The sequence below is a fragment of the Python bivittatus genome, unplaced genomic scaffold, assembly GCF_059951505.1.
Source record: "Python bivittatus isolate LINGU-HERP-01145 unplaced genomic scaffold, Pbiv_v1 ctg000220_np1212, whole genome shotgun sequence".
NCBI classification, from domain to species: Eukaryota; Metazoa; Chordata; class Lepidosauria; order Squamata; family Pythonidae; genus Python; species Python bivittatus.
In genome coordinates this window covers 17,094,296-17,116,862 of record NW_028277048.1, presented here as the reverse complement: position 1 = coordinate 17,116,862, position 22,567 = coordinate 17,094,296, and the positions used below count along the sequence as shown (strand labels likewise).

At 41.9% G+C, this 22,567-nt stretch overlaps 1 protein-coding gene across 3 annotated transcripts in view; it reads right to left on the bottom strand.

Moving 5' to 3' along the window:
* The window catches only part of ITGB7 (integrin subunit beta 7), a 44,896-nt gene that overhangs the window by 10,385 nt on the left and 11,944 nt on the right, over nucleotides 1–22,567 (bottom strand). For all 3 annotated transcript variants that reach the window (XM_025171218.2, XM_088137993.1, XM_088137994.1), the window contains 9 exons: nucleotides 14,736–14,823; nucleotides 13,462–13,535; nucleotides 7,808–8,009; nucleotides 7,481–7,651; nucleotides 6,631–6,872; nucleotides 3,510–3,668; nucleotides 1,654–1,749; nucleotides 1,473–1,562; nucleotides 169–312 (listed from right to left, as the gene is read on the bottom strand). In XM_025171218.2, coding sequence (XP_025026986.1) covers nucleotides 169–312; nucleotides 1,473–1,562; nucleotides 1,654–1,749; nucleotides 3,510–3,668; nucleotides 6,631–6,872; nucleotides 7,481–7,651; nucleotides 7,808–8,009; nucleotides 13,462–13,535; nucleotides 14,736–14,820 — 1,263 coding nt within the window. In that variant the 5' untranslated portion in view covers nucleotides 14,821–14,823. The remainder of the gene's footprint in view (nucleotides 1–168; nucleotides 313–1,472; nucleotides 1,563–1,653; nucleotides 1,750–3,509; nucleotides 3,669–6,630; nucleotides 6,873–7,480; nucleotides 7,652–7,807; nucleotides 8,010–13,461; nucleotides 13,536–14,735; nucleotides 14,824–22,567) is intronic.

Sequence of the window (22,567 nt, the reverse complement as noted above, 5' to 3'; positions counted from 1 at the left end):
CCTCCATGAGTGATAATCTGTGACAATCCAGATGTTGCCAGACTCCAACTCCCAGCACCCCTCTATCCATGCTAATTAGGCTGTTGGAGCTATAACCCAGCAATCTCTTTGAGAGCCCCTCCTGAGACATGCGTGGAGCCAGCAGAAGTTCTTAACCTAAATGCTCACCAGCTGGTTGACAGACACATCACTGCACTCTCCACCCTTCGTCTGTCCATAGGTTTCTGAGTTCCCACAATGGGAATCATAAGCAATGGAGATCCCAGGAGGAAGCTCTGAGAAATGTCCCAGTTTCACTGTGGAGGCAAGGCTCTGTGGAAAGACAGACAGGTGGAATGTGTCAGGAGTGGACTTATGACTCGGATGGTACAACGCTAAAAGCAAGGCAGAAAAGAGGAGTGCTCACTCATGCTCTTGCTAGCAGACACAATGACTGAGGAGAGTCTATGCTTCAAAACTCAGTTCAATTATTTGTTTTAAGAAAGCCACAACTTCTTTCTATCATAGGAGCATCATATTGACTACTTGACAGTAAAGATGACTGGGATAATGTATATACCTTTGTCAGAACAATATGGGATAAAATTATTATAAGTCAATTAATCAGGTCACCAAAACAAAAACAGCATACCCCAAAAATAGCCTATTTATTTGTATCCCCTCTGTCTTGCAGGAGCTCAACATAGCATCCATAGTATTCTTCATCCCAGTTTTCCCCACAAAAAATACCCTCTGAGGTAGGTGGGGCTGGGAGAGGATGACTGGCACAAAATCACTCCATGAGTTCCCATGGCTGACGGTGAATCTCCTCAGTGCCAGTCCAACACCTTAACCACTACACCATCCTAGATCTTATTTGTATGGAATGGCTGAAAAAGAGGAGAGAACTCTGCCCTGGCCATATTCCTGTGCTGTGCATGGAGGTGGGAACATTTTTCTTCCAGTAGTTTACTTGGTTTGCATCAACACAGAGGTGGAGCAAAGCATGCCATCCACTCTCTGCCTGTTCACTCACTTGCCTGCATATGGTTCCTTGTCTTCTCTTGCACTTGGGGAGTGTTTGAATACAAGGCAGTATTGCTAACTTCCGGGCAGGACCCTCCTCAACTTCACTCACCATTGGATCCAAGAATATCCAAATCAAACTCTGAACATTTGCCCTAGGCTGGAAGAGCTGTATGAGGAAGCTTTCTCTGATACACAGTCCATGCAAGGGGTTCAGAGCACTTTCTAGATTATCTCCCATCTTCGACAGCTTTACAAAGTCTGCTTATTTTTTATTCCCTAATAATAATTATTATACTATATAATTATATTATTATTATTATATAACAATAAGGACATTGGGCCCCTTATTATCAAACCATTTTCTGAGAAATGCTCAAGTAGATGCTGGCATTGGATAAGTGGTCTCTCCCCTAGGAAGTGATCAGGATTAATTTCAGATGAGCCGGGCTACCCTGTGTCCTCACTTTATAGGCATCCTCTATGAGCTGCACCACATTTCTGGAGTCCGACTTCAGTTCCCCCACCACGGACTTTGGAATAAGCTTGCTCAGCTCCTAGAGAGGAAAGGAAAATGTGAGAGGGAGATATGTGCCCCCTCCCCAATAGCCCAAATCTCCTCTCCCCACTCTTCAACTCAGCAGTCACCTTATAGAGAGAGAGCCTGGAGCCAGTCACAGCAAATATGGGCTGGATGTTGGATTTGGACAACACTTCGGCCAAGTGCCCTATAGAAGGATAGTCCTACAAAGAGACAGAGGCTGGTTACAGGGGCAGATGGCTCCCCTTCATTTCCCTCCTTCTTGTTTTTTCTAGGAACCTTCCCTTCCTTCTCATCAGGACTTCAGATAGAATCCAGGAGCTTTGGTGTCCTTCCTTCCAAGCCAAGTGTTGTGAACTTACTCCCTACCCCCCACCCCCCCCAAAAAACAGAGGTATATACAGCAACTGGTTGAATTTGCATTATTTACATCTGACTCCTTAAGGGCATGACATTTTTATTTTCTTTAAAAGCCACAGGTAGAACTAGAGCACAGAGTGCATGTTTTTGGTATGCAGAAGGTCCAGTTCAGTCCCTGGCATCTCCAACAGGCATGGGCTTGGACAGAAAGACTGGGAAAAGCCTCTCTCCAAAGCTTTGGAGAGTCTCTCTCATGCAGGCTGTGTATTAGGTCAGAAGGACCAACGGCTTGACTGAGTCAAAATCAGCGTCAGATGTTTGTATGTATAGGTCTCTCTCTGCTTTAGTGCTAAATAGGGGAGAGCATAAATGTGACAAACAGAAATAAATACACATCCACTGCTAAACTAGCAGCTTATTTCCATTGTGATGTTACAGTTTCCCTAGCTACTATGGAGAAAAAGGGAATAGCATGACATTGTGATGATCTAGAGATCAGTAGACTGTATAAAGGTGGAGTAGGGAGGTAGATGTACAGCTGTCATTCTTGGTGACAATGACCCCATTATCAGGTGAAGGGTTAAGGATATGCTCATAGAGTAAGCCAGGGCTAGGCAACCTGACATGCTTGAAATGTATGTCAATTCTCATAGTATAATGGAATGTGAGAATGACCTTGGAAAACAGGGCTAAGAGATGCTGCCTGGGGAATGATCAGATAAAAGGGGGAGGAGCCCACAACTGAGTAATGGGCAGAGGAAAAAACTTAGAAAGGACCCACCCTAACTGATCAGGCGGTAAAAGGGGATGGCGGGAGATTTGTACTTTCAGACTTGCAAGATTCTGTTAATGTAGCCCAACAATGAAGTAGAACTAGCTCATCTGGTTGGGGTTCCTGTCTGGTTTACCTGAGGGGAGCTGATACATAGCCTCTTATTTTTTACTATGTTGATCAAGGCTAATGGGAGTTGTCAGTGGACACTTGGTTACATACTATTTTAGCAAACAATCTTACATCCAATGTTATTGTTCATAACATTGGAAAGCACAACAAATATTCACTCCCCTTTTCCTCAGCTAGCAACTAGGCATTGCTATGAGGAAAACATACTTGATGGGTTCAGTAACCCCAGAGGTAGGCATGGTAGACAATCCAAAGTACCCAATGGCCCACACATTGACCTTTCTCCCTGTTCTTCCTTCCCCATTGACTTTACAGCCCAAAGCATTCCCACTATGAGCTGCAAGTGGAAGCACTTCCTCACCATTTCCCCATAGGGGCTGGGAGATTTTGCAATACTTTTTCTCTCCAAATTCCAGCTGGATCAGTACAGAGGATTTGGATTCTACTTCAATATATCCTTCTGCAATCTGATGTTCTTCGGATGCATGAGACTTCAACTCCCAGAATTCTTTTTTCAACCAGAGTTGAAATCCAATGTATCTGGAAGACACCAGGTTGGAGAAGACCGTGCTACTGAAAAATTTAATTCTTCAGCTTGTACCCCTGAGAGTCCCAGGTTTCAGTGTTGTAGAGATTGCACTTCCACTTGTCTTCTAAGTAATCTCAGTATCTTTTCAAGAAGATGAGAAAGGAACTTACATAAAGATGACTTTTGCTGTATACACCACTGGCATCCAGATGGCAGCGCCCGTCATTAGGCATATAGATCCCTCCCAGTTTTCCATCCCCTGCAGTGTGGTAGGTGCCATCTGAAGTGAAAACCAGCAGACTTGTCACATTACGCCAGCCAATCTGCTCCTAAAAAGAGAGAGGAAGGGTCAGATGAGTTCTCCCACATGCAAGCCTTACCAAACAGCAAATCCCATTTCACCAACATTGTGGATCGGAATACTTACAAGTGCAGACTAGCCATGTCACAGGAGTGTTGCATATTCAGGAGAGGTTAAGATAACATTTGAATAAAGCTCAGATCAAACTTCAACATCTGTTAGACCTACCAATATCAAAACTCAGAATTTGTCATTTAGTCTGGCCTTTAGAAAACAGGATTTCCGAGTGAAAATGTGGAAATCAGCAAACAAATCTAAGATAGCAATCACCAAAATTTGAACTACATTGTGTGGGCTAGCAATGAAATCTTGTGAAGTTCTACTTCTGACTGAGAAAAATTAGCAGTGGCTTCCGAGTGAGAATCTATGGCAGACTAAGCATCTCTGAAGGAGCAGGGATGGCATTGCAGTGGAGATCAGCAGCCAAATGGTGAATTCTGGCCAACACAGTCTTTCTGGACAAGGAAGGAAAATGGGACCACCCACTTACACTCCAGACAGCTGCTCCTCATGAGGAGACTGCTGGAACTCAGGCTTTTGTGATCGACTTGTGGGTTGAGTGGCTGGGAGCCAAGGGATTTCAATCAAGATCACAACCATAAAGCAGACTATAATGGACACAAGATTCGCAAAAGCCTCATTCTTAATTTTGTGCATAATCAATTTACAGCTAAAGAGAGATATTCTGAGGCAGGATAAGAAAAATCCACTTGGTGAGTCAACATTCTTTCTGGATTAAAAAGGGGAAAAGGGTTTCAAAGATTTAAAAACGTTTGGCAGAAACCTAACAAGGATTGGATGTAAGAAAGTTTAAAATGGATAAAGGGGAGAGTTATTTTGAAAGGTTATTTTTGGTGAAAGTGCTTTTGAATAAATTGGAATTAAAATAGGCAAACTGACTGGATCTTTGTAGGAATGTTTGTTGTTTACTATGAAAGAGTGCAGACAATTGGTGGATTTTACAAAACAAAAGATAACGGTAATATGAGCCAGACAGTGATGCTGACTGTAACTAGGGAGTGCCATTTGAGACAAAAATGGCATTTTGGATTACAATATTACAATGGCGACCACTAGAAAAGCAGCAAAAACAGCAGAGGGAAGGAGAGCATCACTAGAGCAGCCTGCAGAGAGAGGAATTACACCAGGTTTAGTTCAGAAAATGTTGGGCAAATGGGCAATAACTTAGCTGAATCACTTGATACTAAACTGACTAAATCACTGGATACTAAAATGACAGTTTTTGAATAAAGAATGGATGAAAGACTTGTAAAGATGAAAGAAAAGATTAAAGAAGAAGTCAAGAAGATGGACAGTTCTGTAAAACAAGTGTCTGGAGATGTAAAACAAATTAATGACAAAGTGGAAATTCTGGACAGCGAGACAGAAGTTACAAACAGAAAGCTGGAAAGAGGTAATTTGGCACTCCTGGAACTGAGAGAAGGAATTTTGTCTGAGAGGAATTCCAGAAGATTCTGGTGAGGATACTAGAGAAAAGGTTATTAAAGCTTTAGCAAATTTTTGGAATGGAATGAGAAGGATACAAGGCAGAAATTGACAAAGTATATAGAACAAATACAAGATTTGCAAGAATAAGAAATGTTTCAAGGGATGTCTTGCTGCACTTTGTCAGGAAGAAGACAAGAGATCAAGTTTTGCAGCAGCATTTTAATACAAGACAGAAGATTGATAATACAGATGTAATTATCCTTAAAGAAATTCCTATGAGAATTTTGCATAAGAGAAAAGAGTACTTTTTTTTTTTTACTGATAGACTAAAACAGAAAAAGATTCCATTTTGATGGGATAAATTGGAAGGTGTGATTTTTACTTTTAAACAGCAGAGGTTTGGACTGAATTCTGTCCAGAAAGCTAGAGAATTTCTAGAAAAATTTAAAGAATTGGAGGAGGCTCAAATGGAGGTGTCAGATGACATTATACAAAAACCTCAACAGGTGCAAGAGGAAGCTGAAAGGAATGGTATTGAATTAGGTGCTATAGTATTGACTTTTCTCAATTTTTGGCTTGATTATGGATTACAAATGCTTAACATGGAATGGAGCAAATGCTCCTCAAAAGAGAAAAAAAATTCATTATCTGAAAAAATTAAAACAAGATATAATTTGCCTACAAGAGACACATATTAGAAAAAAGGACATAAAATATTTGATTTATAAAAATGTGGGGGAAGAATTTATTTCAGCAGGAACTAAAAAAAAAATGGGGTTGTTTTGTACATAAACCCCCAGCTAAAACCAGAACTGGTATTGACTGATGAGCATGGTAGATTTGTTGGGGTAGAAGTTAATTTTGTGAGAGATGGATAAAATATGTTATTATTGACAAAGAAATAGTAGCTTGAGCATGCTAAGAGTGCAGCTGTGTGAGAGATAAGGAAGTAGTGTTAAGTGTTATGGTTATCAAATAGTGGCAGATGGAGAGGAAGTTGTCTCCTTGTGTGGGACAATGTAAATGCAAATTAATTTGGAGCAATCTTTATCAGTATAATGCAATTAGCTGAAACCTTGAGCAATTACCATAGATGAGGTGGGAGGGACCAGGGAGAAATCCTAGAGCGGCCGGAAAGACTGTACACCCAGAGTACCTTAGCCAATGGGGAAAAGGGGAGGGACTTGCGATCGGGAAGTTATATAATTAGGCCGGAGTGCGTATGTGGGGGTGGCTTCTTATTTGCAACGAAGTCCACCAGCCTTTGCAAACGCTTCCAATAAACTTTACTTCTGACTAACCCAGAGAGATTTGTGGTGCTTGTTTCACACAATTTGCATGGGACTAAGACTCTGCAGGGGCACAATTCATACAAGCATGTCAAAGAACAGAGGAGTACAGGCACCCGGGTCGGAGGACCTTGCCAGCACTTGCCTCACTGTTCTTGAAGACTCTCTACCCAGGGCTTCTGCTGCACCCACCTTGCAAATGGCTGCCTGCATAATAGCATCAAAGCCTCCTTCTGCATCATCCAGGTTGGCCGAGATGCGCTGCTGACCAACCCTGCTTTCAAACTCTGTGGCGTTGTCAGTGAGAGCTAGCACGTGCCTATAGCTGAACGCCGACTGGCAGTTCTCCTTCGGGTTTCGGCAGGGATTTTTCCGTTTGGAGGGAACCATGTTCACGTAAGGCAGCACGGTCTTGTCCACAAAGGCACCAAACCCTGCAATGAAAAGATCCGCTGTCTTCTTCAGCCTGTGTACACACTGCAAAGCTGCTCATGAGTTCCCAATGTTTTCTCTTCTGCACACAGTCCTAAAGTCAGGGCGGGGGGCAACCTGAGTCATCAGGACCACAGGCTGCCCTTCAACCCCTGCTCTGGGGCCTTTATAGCTTCCTACAAGTGCAGTTACCAAGGATGGGTGTGGGGGATTGAGAGAGAGAGCAACAAGCAACCCTAACAGTTCCAATGCATTTGCCATGGTCAGGTCAGTTTACAAGAGTTACAAAGAAAACAGTCTCGTCCAAGAGATAAAACAATATAAAAGCCAAACATATGAACCTATAAGCCAACTTTGTAGGGAAGTGATAGTCAGCAAGGACACAAAGCCTTTTCCTCTAGCAACTATATCAAAGAATTCAGATGCTAGGCAAGACATTCTCACTTCATTAAAAAAAAAAATTAAAAGAAATGTGTCCAAAGTCAAAATAATTCTAGTTTAAGAGTATTGTTGGAATACTTTTCATATCTTTTCTTTTAAGGCTTGCACTAACCTATGATGCTTTTTCTATACCTTCTGTGTTTCCCCATTCAGAGTTTTGACTACATACCGATCTTCACTGAGGTAGCAACTTTGCGCAGGGCAGCCATCAAGTCACTTCCCAGTTGCTTGATCTTCTCCAGGTCATCCTTCATGGAGTAGGACAAGTCCATAAGGTAGTAAAGGTCCACGGGATAACCCTCAGCCCGTTTGAAGCGGACAGTGAAACTATGTTCCTTTCCTACAGGCACAGAATCAGAAGGGAGGGAGGAAGATGCATCTGGTCTGGCCTAGGATGGGATGGGGGGAACCTTGCTATTGGCAAACTATTCAACCAAGTGCTCTTCTCACAGCCTGCATAATGACCTTGGAGATTCTTTCCAATTAAAGTACCTACCAGGCCGAAGCTGAAGAACAATTCTTTGAGGTGACAGTTGAGTAATGTTCTCGTGGTATGTGTTATCTCTCAGAGGCCTGTCCTCCAAAATGTGCTGCTTGCCCTGGGGATCCACAATCTCACTGGGAAGGCAGCCACGATGCTCCAGCTCTAGCCGAGGGGCACAGCGCTCTGCGTCAGACTCTCCCGCTTGCACAAAATCCTGGGAAGAACGAGGAGGCAGTCATTTCCAGCACTGCCTCATTCACACACACCATGCAGAACCGCCTTAGCAGAATAGCAGTGGGATGTTGCTCTTCCTTCTAAACATCCAATGTTTTCAAACCAGGGGAATAGAAACTTGATGCAATGGTTTTTAGAGACATTTCCAAATAGTAAGTCAATAAGTTTATTGTTGTTACCGTAGGTCATAAACAGGGCTGGGAGGGCTTAAAATTCAGCATCTTGAGAACGCCAACTTAAGAAAAATCTGCTGCTTTAAATGGCCTCAAAATGCACTCCCAATTAACAATATTGCAACGAGAAGTATTTTTAACAGCAAGCACCATCTTGGAAGAGGCGTATGGGAAAGAAGGTGGCATGTCTTCTTTAAGAACAAACCCTACTGTGAGAAACATATAGATCCCAAACTGAAAAAGTCTGCTTTTTCACACGCAGAAGACAAAACCTTTATGACTTCCCAAGTAAGAGTTCTTTAACTGACCGATAAGCCTAGCTTTAGAAGGTTTGCAGAGATGTCTTGGAAAAAAGAGGAAGCTTGTGAATTTCAGCGTTTACAGAAAGACAAAGTGAAAGGAAGGAACTGCTGACCGTGGCCATCATTCTGTTCTATCCCCCAAGTCTGGCCATCAGGAAGCAGCTGATGAATGGATGACAAACGAATGTATCACTCTGCTTAATGTGCAGCATTCATTCTGGTAGAGAATCATACATTCCCCAATCAGATCTGATTTCTTTAAAAGTACATACATAAATAAACCCGGCACGGGCATGGCAACCACCTCCTAAGAGCAAAAGGTGGCAATCTGTGCCCCTGCCAGCACTTTGAAGCTTAGAAGACGGCATCTGCAGATGGAGAAAATCCTTCCTATCTCTCACTGCTCTTCTCCCCTTCCCCCCTCTCCCCACTGCCAGCCCGATAAGCAAAGGAGGCCACTTCCTTTCAGCTTTATTGCAGTGGTCTCCGGTTTCTCTAGGTGAAAAAGAAAGAGAAAAACCCACCAATCCAACCTCAAGTCTGCTTGCCTTTTAAACTCTGCAAGAGCCAGATAAGTTAACGTTCCTCACCCATCCTTTCAAAGAGGTTGACACCAGCTTGTCCATGAAACAGAAACAACAACGCACAGTTCAGCTTATCAGGGCAAGAGTCAGGGGTCACCACTGTTGGGCACTTGCCAAGGCCCACGTCCCTGCAGGGGAACGGTACCAACTTTTAGACCTCCTGGGCATTTCTTCTTCCTGTTCTAATTACCTGCTGGATTCAAATCATAACAAGAACCACTTCCCCCCACTTGTGGTGTGCTTTTCTCTGGCCAGCAGTAGCAATGGCAAGGGGTGATGGTTCCATTTTGAAAGGGACTGGGAACTTCTTGTCCAAAGACTCTGCTAATTTATGCCTGCCTCTTCCATCACTCCTACTGAAAATATTATACTCATCCTTTTCTTGAATGCAAACGAATATTGTTAGGAGAGATTTTGGATGCTAGCTTTCTTCAGAGCTTCAGAAGCTAGAGGACATAGGTCTGGAAATGAGAGGTGATAGCTAGCATACTCTTTCTCCTAGAGGAAGAGAGAATCTTGAGTCCTTCCTTAAACGTAGAAAAGTGGAGGTTGCAGGCAGGTCTAAGAGCACTTGCTATTTTTTAGGAGGGAGCAGCCCAGGAGTGTGGAAGCCTGATGGACAGATCTGGAGAGGGAAAGGATTTTCAGGAAAGCACCTTGAAGATCTGAGCTGCTCAGCAGGAGAAGACACTCAATAGGTTATTCGTATATTGGGTGAGGTCAAATAGATTAAGAGGGGAGCAGCAAAATTCTCATCAAGCTTTTTTGATATTGGTATTTGCTTTAAATGGCATTAGCTTTCTGGGGGTTCTAAGAAAAACTAGAACCCCGAGATGTCTGTCAATCCTCACGCAGGCTGATCACGTTTTGTTTCAAGTCAGTTTGGTGGAGTCAATGACAAGAACTGCAGTTTTGTCTGCAAAGTTGTTTTCAATGAAAAATGTGCTTAAACGTGGAAAATGGAAAACCAAAGTGAGCAATCTTGTCTCTGGGGGCCAGATTTAGATGTCTGTGATAACTTGCAGTTGTTTTGTTTTCGTTTTTAACTTTCTCAAGGTTCACGCCTTCATTTCTTGGAAGAGTGTGAGAAAGCACTGAAGCTAAAGTGAGAGGGGCTAATTAGGGTTCCCCCTGGTCAAAAGACAGGGTTTCAGCATTAAGAGTAGCAGAAACAGAAGACTTTATGTAAATTAATGTATACAAGCTGCAGAATTTGTCTTGTCTTAGTAAGACATTATATATTTGAACACCCAGCCCAGTTTGGAGTTTTTATTCACAGCTAAGAATATAGCTGTCTCCATCAGTTCTGTCCTCCAAAGTAAAAGTATGCAAATCCTTCCATCATGGAATAATCTGATCCCAAATCAGTGGTTTCAAGACCAGAATAGACTGTAGAAGGAAACACCTAAAACAGCCTGCTTTGGAGTTGGGGCATTTGGTGGGTTTTGGCAGGTCCAGTTGAAAACAACTCAGTTCCTGCCCACATGGGCACCCAGGTATGCACACGTGTGCACACACACACACACATACACACAGAGATATACTCTGAAAGAATGTGATCTTGAATTCTGTTTCATTTTGCCTAAGGATATACATGGCCTAGGAGAGCTTTTGGGGAGATTTTGTCTCTCCTCGGTGACGTTACAACAAAAGAAATACCAGGATGTGGTGATTATTGCAATTGGCATTTCCCTTTCCCTTGAAGTGGCAGCTGATGTAGAGAAAGCAAGCGCACCAAGATAAACATATTTACTAAACATTTCCAGAAAGATGGCGGAACAGAAGGGAGGATATCGACGTGAGGCTCCATTGCAGTTCTTATCTCTTGAGACTGTAAAGTTGTTCAACTCACCACAACTTTAGTGAATACATTCCCCTTTTTTAAAAAGGTGGACAGTTCCATGCAATGCCCCAAAGTTTCAGGGCTGAGGGCAAACTATAAAAGCACAATTATTGCTTTGCCATCTGGCTAACTGAGGTGAGTTTTCCCCCTTCCAATTCAGGTCTGACAAAGCAATGCATCTGGAGCAGGGAAACCCTCATGTTTGCAATATCCTGACCTTTGGTGGCAAAGAACTGATTTTCAGAAACACACGTGTTAATTCAGCTAAGGGTTAAAGTGGGTGCACTGAGCCTCTGACCAGCTTAACCCCCTATTTTTCCCTTTTAAAAGCCCTCTAAGCCCCCAAATGCAAGAGAAAGGGGCCCCACATTTCAGCCCTGCCCCTCTGAGCAGAGCCCTTCATTACATTGATGCCCCTGGAAGTCCTCAGAGGGACCACCAACCACAAAAAGAAGGTCTGGCCCTCAGAGATACTGTCACGAAAGGTGGTATATAAACACCCAATACGCACAAGCAGTTGGGCAGGATGTGGTGAGGTCTTTCACTGTGACTGGGGTAGCACCTGGGAGACTTTCCAGCCATAGCAGTGACTATTTTACCCAAGGTTGGGGGGCTGCTTCTGGGGAATCAGGGCTGGAAATGATGGAGCCAATTTTTTAGGAGATCGTTTTTGCCCAATGCAAGTTTTCCCTCACTCTTGCCTGGAGAACCAGAGCTCAATAGAGATGTCAGCTGAGGGTTATTAGGAATTTTTGCCTCAAGGTTGGATGCCTGAAAGCGGCCACTATCTTTGTTCGCCATCTAGTGCTCAAGAAAAGGGGCTGGTAGGGAGAACTTAGCAATGGAGGAACCCTGTCATTAACTAGGAGGTTATAAAAAATGTTCTCAGAAGATTCTCTTCTAAAATGAAGACCTGGGCCTAGGGGAGCTTTGCGTCTTCAGGCAAATATGGAATTTGCCACTGCTCTGCAGTGAAAGTCCTCCATTTGCATTCAGAAGTATTTCTCTAATCTTAATTCAATATTTTTAAAGACGGGTGAAGAGGCAGTGGTACAAAACAGGAATGAGCAAAGGAAAGGGAAAGATCCTGCTTTGCAGAAAGGCCAGTCCTTCTGTCTTGCTGCCTAAATTCTTTATTTTTGGACAATGGGGCTTTGAGTAGGAATGTTGCCTTTTTTTTTCCCGGTTGTGGATCTCAGACAGCTGCAGGCCAAGCACACTGCATAGATGGAGAAAGCAATTGTGAATGAATTTGGGCTTGCCAGGCAGATGCAATCAGGTACGTAAGGCTAGCACCAAGGAGGTCTGCACTATAGCCGATGAAGTCAGCTGATATAACTTGATTCCCAGATTAAAAAAAAAAAAGTGGCAAAAAGAATTAAAATAAATAAAAATGCCATTTTGATTATGCCTTGCTGGCAAAAACCAGCCCAGCAGCCTGTCTGCTCTCAGCAGAAAACAAGCCATCAGGGCTGGCCTGCTTTCGTGCTGGCAAGCAAGGAACAAGACGTACTTTTGCAGCATCTGAGCATGTGCAGGGATATCACTACACAAGCCCCACCTTGCAGCAGCACATGATATAGGCACATGCGGGGGGGGGGTCTCCCTCTAATTTGTCCTGTTTTGCTGCAGACACCAGTTTGGAAGCATGTTCACAATTGGAAGGTCCTTTCAGGGGGTCTAAATAGATTCCAGGGGACCCACCTCCTGCAGTATTCAGGGTGGAGGAGCTAGGGTGGATCAGGGGAGAGCAGATAATAAAGAGGAATCAGGATGGTTCCCACTGTGTGTCAAGGCTGCAAAAAATGTGCACGTCCTGTGGCATCTTCCTGTTGTGCTTCCTTTGAAGAACATCTCCAGATGAGATTAGGAAAACCCAAATCGTAGGATGCTCTGATCTGAAGACAGCCAGCCAAAGAATCACAGCACTGTGGTAGCTCCAACTTCCCACGGTTGCTTGGGGTGGGCAGCTGCTGTTGTAAACTCTTGCTGACTCAAACTTCACTCATGTACTGAGAGTGAAAGGGCAAGGGGTGAATCAGAGGGCACCCTTGCCACTTGCTATCTGCCGGTGTTGCTGCCTTCAAGGAAATCTTGCACCTTGGCCAAAAAACGCAGCTGCCTGGCTTGGCTTAGCTGAGAATTCCTCAGCTCAGAAGCCCCAAGGTTCATCCCCAAGGTTCACCCTCCAACCCAGGGTAGCTGCTGAAGGGGCAAGTCAATGAGCTACAGGGAAGGAAGAGATACAAAGCAGAAAGGCAGCACCTTCAGGTAACGTAAGCGGCCTCCTGCTTCAGGTTGCTAGAAATGTATTCCTTTTTGGTCACCTCTCAGCTGGCTAGAGAAGAGAGCGCTGCCGAGCATACCCCGACTGCCATTTTTCCCTTGGCCACGAGGTATCAAACCCCCCTCTTTCAGCTTGGGATGCCAGTCTCAGACCCAAGGCCTTCCGAGTCCCTCTAAGGTGGGCTGGAAACGGGACAGGGAGGGGAATGAATGGCAAGAGAGGCTCACGAGGCTGAGGACTCACCAGCTGCTTGCACCAGGCACAACGGGGGTGGGACTGAATGCACTCATGGCAGGAAGGTCGAGGCTGGCAGGATCCTGCAAAGGAAACACGAACGACCACAATGAGGGCTGTCCCTCTCTCTAGCAGGCCCCTCACATCTTTCTTCCTCTTGTTCCTGTTCTCCCTTCCTCATTCTACTTTCCAAAAATCCATAAGGTTGCACAGACCCCACTTCCTTTTTGGGATCAACCTCCTGAAGAAGCCCTGAAGTCAGGGGGCGTGAGGTGGCATAGGGTAAAGCCATTCCCTCGGGAAACAGAGGGGGGTGCCCTCTATAGCATTTTCAATCTGGCCCTTTGCTTGTGGCCAACTGAACTAGCTAGGAATGGCCCTTCTAAGACTGCTGCCTGGCTGTCAGGGGAGCTTGCAACTACTTGAATTTCAAGGTTGTGTGTGTGTGTGTATTGCGTGTGTGTCTCTGTGTGTGTGTGTCTGTGTGTGTGTGTGTGTGTGTTCGATTAATTAATGAATTCTAGGATAAATCGTGCTAAGACAGTAAGTATAAATTTGTCAAAAAGTTTGTTTTTCTCATCCCAGGGTCTTAAAAAAAAGAGCAGCTTCCATCTTTGAGTATATTGGAAAGTAAACATATAAAAGCTTAAATGATAACTGGGGTATTTTGCATGAAAGCTTCTCATCTACAGCTGGCGGCAGGGTCTAGACTGTGAGGTTTGCAAGCAGAAATCTGCCTTTGAAAGGGGTTTTGCTGTCTAGCACCCAAATCACTCAACAAATGAGCGTGTGATGCATGTATTAGTGGCCCACTCATTAGAGGACTTTTCCACCAAAGTCTCCTTAGATTCTTTCCTAGATTCTCTAGATTTTCTCCTTTTCCAATTCTAAATTCTTCTTCCTCCAAATACAATCATAGCACAATACAATAATACAAAAATAATGCAAACGTTCCCGATAAATCTGGCAATTTCCCCAGTTTGTCAACATCCTTTCCTGATCATCTCCTCTTTCAACATGACTTTTCCATCTTGGAAATCTCTAAGTCACCTGAACAAACAGTGGCTCTAGCTATCAAATGGATGCCAAGATCAGGCCAGCGTAGCTACACGGGAGCAAGTTTCACCGAATCCAGAGACACATACAATTGAGTAAATGCAAGTTGGATTACACTGTGGGTGAAAAGGCTGTCCTCTGGGAATGCAAATCAATACAGAGTTGCAACATGGCCACAATTTAGAACTCTCTCTCTCCACACAGATCCCACCAGTTCCCCACTTTACCAGTCTTTGCTATCTTCTCCCCATACGTCATTCCTTGGAGCATAAGCAGGATCCCCAGGCTCACTGTCCATCCATCAGAAAGCATGGCCTGGAAAGCAATGAGAGGAAGGGGAAAGAAAGAAAGGAAGAAAAAAGAAAAGAAAGGACAAAGAGAGATTTTTTAAAAAATTGCTTTCTTCCTCACCCAAAGAGCAGGATGTTAAGAACACTGTCAGGGTTGAAGTCTGGGGGAGGGTCTAAAACCTAGTGGTTGAACATGTGTTTTGCATGTGAAAGTCCCAGGTCCATTCCCTGGCATGTCTTAGAATTTTTTTTAAGATAAAGTAGCAAAGTTGTGGGGAAAAAAAAAGTATCTCCTTGAAAACCCAGAGGAACTTGCCAATCAGAGTTGGCCATGCTGGACTAGACAGCCGAATGGTCTCATTCAAAGAGACTGGTGACATTCTGAGTTGACTGGCTTTATAAATATGATTTATAAATGAAGGAACCCAACTTCAGGTAGCTTCCTAAGAATTTACTTATCTCGTGTTGGGGTCCATGAATATACTTACAGCCTGAAAATGCAAAGACTCTTCTCTCTCTCCTTATAACTGTTGCACACATACAGTATTCTCTATTCTGCCACCCAGAAGAACATATTGGGAGAAGAGCATTAGGGTTATGAGGTCAATTGCTCTAGAATGGAATGGTTTTTAGTGCTGATGCCTCCTTTGTATGAATTCACTCAGAATCGTACCTAATTCATGTGTCATTCATTGCCATTTAAATTTAATACATTGGGAAATGTAATGAAATGATGCAAAACTGTATTTCAACATTAACTTTTTTTTCCCTGTACAACATAATGTGTCAAAATATGCATTTGAAACAAGAGAACGACTTGCCCCTTCAAGTCATTTTCTTAGGAAGTATCATGGAAAGTTATTCTTATGCCTGGGCTCAAAGAAAATCAAAGCTAAAAATGCTCCACCCTAACTGTTTCTACTCAAAGTATTTTTGGAAATAAGTGATGATTTTTTTCACAGATAAAAGTTAGCTAAATCATTGCTCAACATTCAACAAAACAGAAGCAAAACAAAATGAAAAACCAAGCCAGAAGTACATGCACACTTAAAATGACTCTCGCATAACTTAAATAAGTAAAACTAGGAAAAAATGAAATAAAATCAAAGCAACTAAAATATTCACTAGGTTAAATTTCTGAGAATCTCCTCTTCACTGCAAAAATTCTGCATTTTTCTGAAAATAACCACAGGGCACCCTTTTAAGAGTAACAGACTTATTTAAGCCCTTAGCAGATACAATTATCATCAATAGAAGAGAATATCTGTAGCTCAGGGTTGAACCATGGAGTCTTTGGGGTTCTCTGAGCTTGTTGTTTTCCTGCAGACATTTAATTTCCTGAGTAGATAACATCTAGTAGCACTGAAAATGTTACCTAGTCGGGTAATGAAACGTCTGCAAGCAAACAACCAAGCTTAGAGAGCACCAAGGACTCCACAATTATCATCTGTTGCGTTGGCCTCTCTTCACAGTTTCCAATACTCAACCAGGAAAGTGTTCCCTTTCCCTGTTTTATGAGGAATGCTGTAAAACACTATCCAAATCTTTTACAGTATTTGAACTGCAGGGATGCACATGCTAAATAAAAGGTTTGTTACAAAATTATAATCTCATCAAACCCCAAATTTATTAGTAAGGGAATTGTATTCTGCATATGCTCAGGGACTACACTGTATTTAGAGTCCTTCTCCTGGGATCCACAAGTCCTATTAATAGAAAAAATTTCTGGAACTGCCTCCATAACTTCAAGCTGCTGGTTGGAAAGGAAAACTTCTCTCATTCCTCAAGAACTGCACTACAAAATTACTTCAACACACCCATTTCTTTCCTTGAAAAAGAATTAGCTCAGCCACATAGTGCAGTGGCAATTTTTAAAAAGTATTGTTTCATTGCTTTACTATGACTACAAAACAGAAGAGAAACGAAACATAGGAGTACAAGTTGTAAAAGAGGAAATTAAAAAAAAACAACAACCAAAGACATTTAAGTTCAATAGCCATAATTACAACTCTGTGAACATTGCTACAGTTCTATTTTTAAACAATAAATTGAACCTTGAGTACATGGGATCGTATCGGCCAGTCTTTCTTTTACACCAGTGTGGTCCAAACTTGGCCACTTTAAGATGAGTGGACTAACTCCCAGAATTCCCCAGCCAGCCATGCTGGCTGGGGAATTCTGGGAGTTGAAGTCCACTCATCTTAAAGTGGCCAAGTTTGGACAACACTGCTTTACACCGAAGGAGGAGCTGAGTCAAAGGGTTGCCAGATTGTTCAGCCTTTTGGCAACTGGTACACAAATCTCTCTCTAGAAACACATCATGATCTTTTTAGCAACAGTCCAGGCACAATATATAAAAAATTCTTCATTGAGGAATTTTAAATTTTTGGAATATAGTTTAACAGAATGTTCGCATGTTTAACTGGTAATTTCTTTCCAAGCACCTGATTCACCATAAGAATATTTAACCACTGCAAGGCAACCAAACCGTTCATATTAACATGGCTTCAAATTTATTACATCTCCAATTTAAGGAGGGTAACCAAACAGCCAGTGAGTGGTCCAATAAATCTGAAAAAAAAATCTTTTGATAAATAGATCTCATTTTAAAATCATAGGAAATATAGTTCACATTTTTAAAAGTCTGAAACCATAGATTGCTTAGAATTTATCTCAGATTTTATATGAATTATCTATATTTAATTTAGTTAAGTTTTAAAATTGTCAATGACACTGTATTGTTGATTTAACCTTTTAGAAAAAACTTTGTCTAGCATACTCAAAACCACAGGGTTCTGAGGTCAGCCATCCACCTGGCCCAGAGAACGTAATAAATATTCTACCTCAGTGTATGGCCATTCAGCTATTTTTGACAAAGTATATATATTTATTTCATAACTTTTCAAAAGTTTTGAAAATACCATTAACAATGAGCTAATCAAGAAGAAAGATTCCCTTTTCAGCCCATACATAGCAGAAAAAGTTCTGGAAATTTTAAAATGAGGATGATCTCAAATGGTCAGTTTCTCATGGGAACAGGAATCAGATTTGTATTTCTTACCCAGTCTCACCCAGATGATCTGAGATGGCTGCAGAAGGCAGGTATCTAGTCCCTTCTAGCCAAAATGGCCATGGAGGGCAGTGCCAGGCAAGGAGAAAGGAGGGGGCGTGCCTGCACCATCCTAAAGTGGCCAACATGGACCAAAGCGATGCCAGCCCCTGAATACTGAATGTCATCACCAGCATCATTAATGAAGCACTGTAGATTTTCTCCACGGTGCCAGGAGAAGAGGGAAACACCAAACTGAAACAGCAAAACACAGATGTAAACTGCTTCTGTGATTTATTGATTTATTGCATCATATTTATATAGCCACCCATCTCATAAAATGTGATGGGCTGGGGATAAGATGAATCTTATCTGGGGACATAGCCTTTAAGAACAGTTAGCATTTCAATATAGAAGAGCGTCAGAGGTAAGAACTGTTTGACCAACATGAATTTAACAGCTTTCCATTCCACAATGTAGTCTCCTCTATACCTCATAGGAGGATTTGCAAAGCGCAGTCCCAACAACCACTGCTTCTATTTCTCCCAACACTGTTGTGTTTCCAAAGGAGTGTAAGTAGTTGTCTGACTACTAATCAGAAGGCAGCACAATTCAATCATTCTTCTCCAACCTCTTTTGGAAGTAAAATATGATTGGGGCAATTAACAGCTCAACTCTTACGAAAGCTTCCTCAGAAGTTAATTCTCACTGTATTTCCTAAGCCTTATTCACAGGTAAATGTGCAAGTGTAAAAGAAATGATTTAACAGCCATTGCTCACTTTTCCTGCCCCACCCTACTCAACAGGAAACAATACAATAGGTTCAATCTGCAAAAATATCGTTTAAAGATAAAGAAATCCTCTAAATAAAGATGAAAGAAACAGGAAACTTGAAAGTGTCATAGAACCATACAACACCAGAGATTATGTGGATTCTCTTTACAGAGTGAGCAAACAAAGGATGTCAGTTGCAAAGAAAAAAGAATTAAATCAAAGCTCTGGATTCTAAAACTTGGTTTTTGACCAAGTGAATCAGCAAAGCACCGTTTAGACATTGGTATATACATATGGCAGCAAGGAGAAAGAGAACAAGCAGAAGTTCTTTTTTGTCCTAATCCTTTTTTTTTTTTTTTTACTTATGAAGGATGTGTCTTCACAACGGCATGACAGTGCAGTTGTCATTAGAAAAGAAAGACACATTTCATCACTGAAACTGCTGTCCTTCTGCCACTTAGCAAATAATAAGGGAGCAATGGGGATTTAATTCGTCCGAAGTAGTACAGAAATCTTTTAGCTTGCCCAGTTTTGGAAGTCAAGCACTGCGTGGTCCTGATGTCTCTTTAAACACATCCCTAAAAGCTCAGCTAAAACGGCTTTTAGGGTTAATTTCCGTTGCATTGGCTTTCTGATAAGTGTTTTGCTTGAGGTTAGTGGGTAGTAACAGACGCTACCACAGCACACACCTGCTGTGGCATCAAAAACAGAGGGTGTGAAGATATTTCCAGGCCAAGAAGACTCAATATGTGACAGTTTTTTCTTTCAAATCTGAAAATAGAACTGTTATTGTTGTTTGTATATACTGTGCATTAATTTCAGATACAAACTATAACCACATATATAGTTTTGTGTGGTTCTAGGTTAAAATACCAGTAAAGAACCACTTTCAAATGGTCCTTTAAGAATCACTAACTTTCTGTATTTATCTTGGCAAAATTACATTAAGTTATCTCACCTTTGATGAAAAGAGTTTTTTTTTTCTTTTCAAATAAACATAGACAAGATTATTTTGTTACAGAGATACTACAGACTCCAGTTTGGTAATAGTGTTTTGGGCAGAAAAGTAGGATAGGAATATTTAAAACAATGACTCTTTAACAGAGCCTACAGATTAAAGGACCTGAGAGAAAAACACACACATCATTAGAAAAAAGAGAGTCGATAAGGTTAATTTATTATTCAACGGCCAGTGAGGTATCATAGATGGACTATGATGCATGTAATGTTATAAAGAACATTTCGCTCAACAAAAGGTTTGTTCTGCCCTTCCTTGTCCTGCCCCTCCACCCGGGATTAGCTCAGATTTTCTGCTACTAGTTACAAAGCACAAACACACATTGCCTGCATTTTTTTTACCCATCTTTGAAAAGAATAGTATTTAAGCATCCTATAAATCCTTTAACATCTCACCAGCTTTCATAGATAGCACTTCCTGAATTGCATCTCATTTTTTAAAAAGTAGTCTAATCAAGCACCCTCAAGATAGGATGAGTCAGCTCTCAGTTCTCATGCTGGCTGAGAAATTTGGAAGCTCTTGTAGGGTCAGCACATCTGGTGTTTGTGAGGTTCAGGACGGTGACTGAAAAGATTCTAACTCAATTGGGCTGTTTTAGGATGATTGTTTGCCTCTTGAGGATTTAATCCTTTAAAAGGAATGCTTCAGTGAGTGAACAAATGGATGTGCTTTGTCAAACATTGGGATGACATCACACACCAGTGTGTTTCTTGGGTCTGGGTGTTGCCCTTTTGACTAAATCAGGAGCAGCGCTAAGCTCCATTCGTAGAAGGCGTGTACATCAAATGGTGAACTGTTTCTGTCCTAGATCTTAAGCCTAACGGGAACCATTTTCTCCCCCTCCCTCTTCAATAATCTGTCAGCGTTTTGTTCCTACTAAGCATGGTCCATCCTCATGAAGCTGCCCTGAAGGGTCCAGCTTCCCCTTACCCCTAACCCCCCAAAAGATGTATTACACCCAACAAACCTTGAAGTTACTCCACACCTGGTGATACTTCCTTCTTGTGTGAGTAAATAGCTACATCAGGACACACATTCGGAAAACTGAAACAGGCTGGCTGGGGAATTCTGGGAGTTGAAGTCCACTCATCTTAAAGTGGCCAAGTTTGGACAACACTGCCCTATAGCATGCCCATGTCATCAGAGGAAGAGCCACTGGAACCATGAAAGGCTAGAAGCCATACTGGAAATCAATACCTTCTTATGCTTTGAACCAGAGGCTGAATACGTAGTCTGACATTCTCAGCTGCTCCTAAACATTTCATTGCCTACTTTGTTCCTAAGGGATACAGCATAGGTACAGTGACCATATTTTCTTGGCCAAAAAATAAAGGACAAATCGGAAAAGGAGCAAATCGGAAAGAGGTTCCTAAGGATTAAAAAAAAAAAAGCGAATTGTTTATGTTCATAACTTTGCTTTACAAAGGAAAGTTCAAGAGCAAAACCAAGAAAATAAATAATTAAATTACATTAATCTAAAGGACAGCTTTCTGAAATAAAGGACTGTCCTGTATAATACAGGACGCGTGGTCACTGTATGTATAGGAGGAAGGCAGACATCTCACCCATTGAATGGGAGATCCTAGCCAAATTGCTAAATTGCCACCAGCTGCTCTAATTGGCTCATTAAACTGGAATCTGTAGTGTATTGGGAATCGTTATTATTGGTTGATTAAGCATGCCTGCCGGTCAGGCTTAAAACAGCAAGTACTTTTTTAAAAGACTGGAAATCTTTTATGGAATTTTTGCTAAAAGAAGAAAAAAGTGAAACGATGATCTATGGATTGAATGATTGAAACAGATGAGAATTAAATGAAGAGTTGAAGGGATTTTGGGAAGAGTTAAGAGGGAGGGGAGACCATAGGTTTGTTAATTAATATCAGTTGAAGAGAAGCTTGGAAGTCATTATATTTCTTCACTTTAGACTTTTTTCTTTTTCTTTTCTTGCACCTCTTTTCTTCTTCTTTTTTCTTTCTTTTCTTTTTCTTTTACGCTATGTACAATCTTCAATAAATATAAATTTTTTAAAAAGATTAAGCATGCCTGCAATTTTGTATTTTTGCTTCATGTCCTTGGCCTGCCTTTATATGCTATTCCTCTTGCAGACTCACTGGAATTAGTTCTGCTAAATGTTTCTGTAAAGCAAGCTGCAGGAAGCCTGAATCCTGACTCACCTGCCTTTTGCTTGCTAAATGGAAAAGGCACAAACTGTGGATGAAGCTGGGATCATTAAAAGGAAAAAGGCTCTCAAGTATTGCCTTATCTCCGGAAGGGCAGTAAACCAATAAAAAAAAACCCTGGGAAAGAGTCCAGCAGGATGACTAGCTTTACTGAGAACAGGAATGGATTTGATAGGGCCACAGATGACTGCACATTATATATGGAAAGAGTTGAACATTTGTGACAAATACTTGAAAAAGAGATGCCTGCTTCATTCATCCATTCATTCATGCATTCATTTGATTTATATAGCCGCCCATCTCACATACATGACTCTGGGCAGCTCACACAATTCAAAACAAAACAATTAAAATGAAAACCATTAAAAACCAATTAAAACAGTTTAAACCTTAATTTGTGGGAGAGTACAATCGCTACAATTGCTACCAATACAACTCACTGATAGGCTCCATACCACCACTGGATCCCTAGGTGCAATACCAAAACCATGTCTTAAGAGCCTTCCAGAAGGCCAGCAGGGTTTGCCAAGTGTTGTGGGATACAGAGCATTCAGCTTATGAAGAAGGGTCACCACCTCATGGAAATCCTCTCCACTCAGCTTTCCAGAATGAGTAAAGCCATGAGTGATTGAAGAGCAGTTCAGTTCTCATAAGCACCAATGGAAAGAGGGAGAGTCCATGGCAACACATAAAGCTGAACTTAAAAAGTTGCCTGAATGTTGCAAATTTGACAAAGGGCTAAAGGCTG